Raw genomic sequence first — 6,440 nt, 5'->3', positions numbered from 1 at the left:
ATTGCTCTGCAGCTCCGGATGATGGCCTGGGTTTGCACAGATTGCTCGCACGGGCTGGCCCGGGCTCCGGAGGAGCTGCTGATGGATGCTCAGAGGGGGCCTTGGCAGCCTCCTCCCGGCATCTGTGGGATGAGCTGAGCCCACAAATCAGTAGGACTGGAGCTGTGCCTTCTCCAGAACAGGAAACCTGCTCTGAGGGGCTGGAGGGAACCTGGCGGAGTGGGGCGTTCAGGATATCAGCACACACTGTCAGGCTGCCGTGTGACAAGGTTATGAAGCTGTTCCTGCAAGGCAGGGGGGGCATATTTGCAGAGAGTATTAATTGTTTTTTTGCCAAGGCTGCTTGAAGCCACCCTTACCTCTTCTGGAACACTGAATTCAGAGGAGTTGCATGTTTTAGATAAACATGTTTTGAGACTATAATATGTCTCATATAAGGCTTATTATATAAGCCATTAGAAGTTTGCTTGGTCCCTTTCTATGTACATAGTATTTTTGGAAGTGTTATCTTCTGTGCAGGACTGTATCACTTAATTTTTTTTTTTTTAGCCCTTCTGAAATTTGAGAGAATATAGTGGAAAATCAGTATTACATAGATTTTGGGTTTGTAGTCTAGTTCCTGGAAACTGTACAAGTTGTATTAGACAATCTGTTCCAAATGAAAATTTGTTTACCAGTCTTGTCTTTTGATTAAAAAGGTGTCTCAGCTGTATGTCACATGGTAGGTGGGTGAGGAGGATTAAGATTCCCACTCCTGAGTGTAGGAAGTGCAAATAACTAGAGTTAGGAGGAGACATCAGGGCGAAAGACCAGGAAACTGCAGTAGAGGGGTACAGGAAATAGGTGGGAATTGAGGAAATGCATTTTTCCTAAAATGTGAAATTAATGTAAAGTCTAGCAACTGAATATTGAAACCTATTGAGAAAATGTGCCCCTCAAAATAATAGATTATGGACAACAGCAGCTTTCACTACTGTTGCTTACATTGTTTTTTTTCTGTTGTCTAGAGAATTATTGTGGTTTTCTATGATTTTTCACTCTCTCTTGAGTTTTAAGGTGTTTTTCTTTCCCATTTCCTCTTCACTGTACGCTTCCTGTAGTCTAAGTGCTCCCAGTGAAGCTCTGAACAGTTCATGTTCTCTCTATATCCTTAAGTCAGCTCTGTTCAGAAGTACTTACAACTGTGTGGAAACCCCATTAACCCACTTTAAAGGTGTGATCAAGATCCCATGACACATGCCAGCCCTAAAATTATGCCATGAAATTAATAATTAACTTTGTTTAGCATTTAATCAAGCAGTTAATTTTGAGACTGGCTTGTTAAAATATCCAACTTTGAGAGAGATGGTGCAGATACGAATGAAACCACTTTGCTTTGGTTCTGCAGGAAAAAAATAAATTCTTAGCATTACAGTTGTGAGGCAGAATTGCAATCGTTAACCAGTTTTCCTTCCTGCTAATTTCCCTTCCTGTTATGCTGGCACATCTGTGCTGTTTGTGGTCCCAGCAGCACTGCAGGCACAGCTGGTGTGGGTGATGCTGCTCTGTGCTGTGACAGTGCTGTGCCTTAGGAGCTGAACTGAGCCAGACCCAGCTCAGGGCTGTGCCCACCTTGGTGTTTGCTAGGAATGCTGCCAAGCCAAACTGGAAGTTTAAGAGGCAGCTTTTTAAACCTGTAGTCCTGTTGTTTACGTGGCTCAATAGATTATATTTATGTGAATATTATGAACAGGATCAAAGATCATGAAAATCTTTAGCCTATTGAGTATTAGTTTTGGGAAGAGGTTAAGAAGTTTTGTAAATTACAATCAGTTGTCACTCATTTAATACATGTTTTTTAAAAAAACACGTGCCTATGTGTGCATGACTGATTTTTCTGCTTGTTTAATTCATATAACTTTTAAATTGGGGGTTTTTTATAAGTAGAACTAATTAGGCCTTCTTATGAATTTATGCTTCACTGACTTTCTGCTTTACAAACAAATACTTTCTTTCCCTTCCTTTCCCACATCCCAATACTATCATCTTCTTTCTATGCTCACCATGTATGGCTTGATCAATGTGTGGCTTATGCTGTGTGGCCTGTTCTGCCCCAAGTATGGGCATATTTCTTAGCCAGAGTATAAGTAACAAGGCCATATTAACTTAGGTCTCTCTTTCTTCTTCCAAATTTAATGAAACTTCATCTGTTTAACACATTTGCCTTTTGTCAAATATGATTAAAATTGGTAAGACAGATTTAGCCCAATCAGACCTCATTTTCCCTCTCAAGTTATTAAAATAGCTTAGTTTTCAGGCTGAAAACCCTCTTCATCACAATGTGGACAGTGCAGTGTGTTGCTGTACTGTATTTCTGAGTTTGGGATGCTGCATCAAAGGCTTTATGTGTATTGATCTTCCATCTCATGGTTCTCTACTTCCTCTCCACAACCGACAAAGTAGTTGGAGCCTATTAAATCTTAAACATGAGTTACCAGTCTCACCTCATGTCTTTCTATTTCAAGATGTCATGTATTTCTGTGTGTCAAGGAGAGTGGTGACCGGCGTTGAGGAACTTGATAAAAAATCCCCAATAAAATAAATACTAGACTTCCTAGACTTTCAGTGGTAAGATGTTGGAGAGTGATAGGATGAGAAGGTTAAAAACTGAAGAGAGAGATTAAAAATAAATCCCCTCAAAAAAACAACCCCAAACCTTAGAAAAATAAAATTCATGTTTATGCAGATAAAAATTGAGTGCCCTGTGGTTAAAGACAATATCCTTCCTTCAGGCTGCCAGAAATATGTCTTTGTATGTGTTGGTGCTTTGGCTGTTACTGCAGTGAGATCTGTAAATGGAAGTGTGCAACCAAAACATGTACCCAGGGTGGTGGATGGAGGAGTTTTAAGAAGCTTTTAGCTTTAACTCTGCTGCCAAGGTGTTTGGTTTTAGGTGATGATAGTGGGAACAGGTGAGGCAAGGGGGGAGTGGAAGCTTCACCACCGAGTTCATGTGTCTGCTGTGCTCCATGTGGAGTTGAACCAAACCCTTGAAGTGTGAGTGCAGGATGAGGGGCTGGGAGGTCATTTCCTTGTACCCAAACGATTCTTTGGCTTCTGTGGCTCAGCAGCTCCTGCCACCAGATCCTTTACAAACTTTGTATGCAGGAGGCTTTTGAGTTAGTACTCAGTTAAGAATTATAATGCAAGAGAGAGTCAAAGACTTTCCTGAGGAAAGTGAAATTTTCTTAACTAGGTGTGGCCGCAGTCTGTTGATTCTGGGTGCTTGCAGTCAAACCACTGCAGTGAGTGGTGTGAGCTCCTGGGAAGTGGAGGGGGAGGCTGGAGAAATGTTTTGGTGGGAGCACGGAGCACTGTACAGGGAGCTGTAGGTGAGACAAAGTGCTGTGTGCACGTGGTTTTTCTGAAAACCAAAGTGCCTTTTTTTAATCTGTTCTTGTAGCTGTTACTTAGTAGAGGTCTTGGGAATGTTCTCAGTCCTAGTACACTAATGGCCTTATAAATTGGTGAGGCAAATGTAATCACAACTCTTCCATCTAGAAATGCCATGTTGATGCTTTCTAAATTGCAGTGTTTTGGCATTTTAAAGAAGACATACTTTTATTTTCACAGATTAAGCTGCCACCAATGATGGAAATCATAACGGCTGAACAGCTGATGGAATACTTAGGTTAGTAATGACAATAAATTGTATTCACTTGTATATTATACTTTATAGTGAGTAAAAATGTAGAATTGTTTTATTTACTATTTTATTCAGCTTTACTTGAACTCGTGATCCAAGAAAACTACTTACACTATTCAGTTATTCCAGAAGTTTTCTGTCCTGCTTTCCTAGGTGGTTACTCTAGTGATGCAGTTGCTATGGCTTAGTACACCAACACACTGGTAGATGTAAACTTTCTTATGTCTCTTATATTGTTGGTTTGTTATAGTTGACAGAATGTAGTAAGTCAACTGTGTCTTTAATTGTCTGCAGTAACTCTAATCCTTGGAAATGTGACCCAATTAAAATAACAGAGAAAATTAACGTAGTCGATGATTGGGGTCTCATTTGCAGCCACTACTCTGTTATCACAGTCAGTGTTCAGCAAAATTGCAGCTCTTTCTATCTGACAGGGCTGTAACTTCAATACTCCCCATGACCCAGCTGTTAAAAGTGCAGCTGTGATAGTACTTAAGCTGTAGGTACCTCAGTTCTTTCCCTTTGTAGCCTAAAAAATATAAAATGTTTGAACTTAATAGACTAGGTTTGAATTTTATTTTTTTAAGCATGAGAAAAAACCTTACTATATTTTCTTTTTTTTTCCTTTTGTTTGTAAAGAATGTAGCTTGTTCTTTTCAGAAGCAAATCACTGAAACTTCTGGTGGAAGAAAAAAGTTAACTACGTAATTAAAAAAGTCCTAAGAAATCTTTTGGCCTGTGTCTAAACATTTCTTGTAATTGTGTTGATAGAATAACACTGTCTGAAGTCACTGCATAATTCCAGTGTGTATTCTTTCTTGAAGGCATATATTAGCGTGTGGAATTATCTTATTAAATTGAATAACAAAATTATGTGCTCAAATTATTTAGATTCCTATTCAGTCAACAGGATTAGCAGTTGCCTCATGGTTCTTCTTCAGCTGAAAAAAAAACAAACAAACAAAACAGACTTCAACCACTTTTAACTTAAAAGATTATAAATTAGGAAACCTATAATGATATTTGTCTTTGAGTAGAAACATTTTTTTAGTAATGGAGCAACAGAATAAATACAAAAAACATCGTAATAAAATCTGGAAGATGGCTATTAGTCTCTGAAGATGTGGTAAATCTTGAACCCCACTGATTCCCTTTGTGTTGCAGACAGAGATGGAATGCAGGTGCTGTGGTTCAGCCCCAGGCAGCACCAGGCCCCAGCAGCCACTCACCCACTCCCCCACCAGTAGGATCAGGGAGAGAACTGGGAGCCAGACAACTTTGGGTTGAGATGAAGTTTAATAGGGAAAGCAAAGCAAGAGCAGGAATTAATTCACTGCTTCCCATGGGCAGGTGTTCAGCCTCTCCAGGAGAGCAGGGCCCCCTCACCTGTAACGGGAGGACAAACACCATCACCCCAAATGTCCTCCCCCTGCCTCCTTCTTCCCCCCTTTATACCCTGAGCGTGATGCCACATGCTCTGGAATATCCCTTTGGTCAGCTGGGGTCACCTGTCCCAGCTGGGTCTCCTCCCAGCCTCCCATGAATCCCCCATTTCCTTGCCAGTGTGGCAGGAGAAAAAGCAGCCAAGCCCTTGGCTCTGTGTGAGCCCTGCTCAGCAGAAACAAAACCATCTCCATTATCATCCCTGTGTTCAGCACAAATCCAGAACAGCCCCATTCCAGCCACTGGGAAGGAAGTTAATTCTACACCAGGCAAAACCAGCACAAGTTTTGTAGAATTATTGGTGTCTGAAACATATGCCCAAAACATTCCTAGTATCACTCAGCAGAAGTAGTTGCCTTTTTGTGTTATGGAATTACATATTTTACCATGAACAGTTTGACCTTTCTGTGTTTTTAAGTTAAGGTACAGAGGGAGGTAAATTTCTGAACAATTCAGGGATTATGAAATGCTGCTTTGGTAACAATGTTGGCCATTTGAATTAATTTCTTAATATGTTTTTAATATGTTTTTTATACTGATATTTTACTCCATAATTATGATTCAGGTTATGAAACAATGCTATCTCATTACATTGGTAAAAAATTTCAGTGATGGTATTTGTTATCAATCAGCTTCATTCAGAAGTGTTCATAGAACTGTTGAAGCTTTGAGTATGGAATAAATTTAATTTTTTGGTTTTTTTCTTTAGGAGACTATATTCTTGACGCAAAACCTAAAGAGATATCTGAAATTCAGAGACTTAACTATGAGCAGGTAAGGAGCTGCTCCTAAAATACACTTGCTTATGTCTGAGGAAACTAAACTTTTTCTCACCTAGGATTTATCACCTTGTTAAAAACAGAAGCATATAAATCATTGTTTGTAGTTTCTTGTTTTATGTATATTTTATTTATATATACTTCTGTTAGTGCTCAGTATCTGTTAACACAAAAAATGATTTTTTTTTTGCCTGTTATGAATGTAAGAATTTGGATTTTTTTGAGGAACTGTAACACAAAGGTACAAATAAAAGTATATAACAGGGTGGTTGCTTTTTGAAGTCTTCTCTTACAAGTCTTCAGAGTGCTCTGCTCTGTGCTGCCTGCCAGAGTTTCTCTGAGCGTGTAAACTGAGCAAGGGAAAGGTCTTGTTCTTAATAGTGATGGACAAAAAGAGATTAATTCCACGTTATGAAAGGCAATGTTATTTGAACTGACCACTGTTTATCATCAGGGAAGTCTTTCTATGCTAAAGATATTAGTTTAAAAAAATATTGATGCAGTGCATACTGTCTTGGAGCAAGTTTTTGCAG

The 6,440-nt window shown here is 39.4% G+C and overlaps 1 protein-coding gene across 1 annotated transcript in view; it reads left to right on the top strand.

The window, feature by feature from the left end:
* Nucleotides 1–6,440, top strand: part of MINDY2 (MINDY lysine 48 deubiquitinase 2) — a 33,044-nt gene that overhangs the window by 4,522 nt on the left and 22,082 nt on the right. The window contains exons 2-3 of the mRNA XM_027688703.1: nt 3,613–3,670; nt 5,838–5,902. Of these exons, the coding sequence (XP_027544504.1) occupies nt 3,613–3,670; nt 5,838–5,902 (123 nt within the window). The remainder of the gene's footprint in view (nt 1–3,612; nt 3,671–5,837; nt 5,903–6,440) is intronic.

This window comes from Neopelma chrysocephalum, unplaced genomic scaffold (assembly GCF_003984885.1).
Source record: "Neopelma chrysocephalum unplaced genomic scaffold, ASM398488v2 Primary Assembly neopelma1_75, whole genome shotgun sequence".
In the NCBI taxonomy this organism is placed as follows: domain Eukaryota; kingdom Metazoa; phylum Chordata; class Aves; order Passeriformes; family Pipridae; genus Neopelma; species Neopelma chrysocephalum.
The sequence above is the reverse complement of the archived record's forward strand: the minus strand, read 5'-3'. Positions and strand labels throughout refer to the sequence as shown.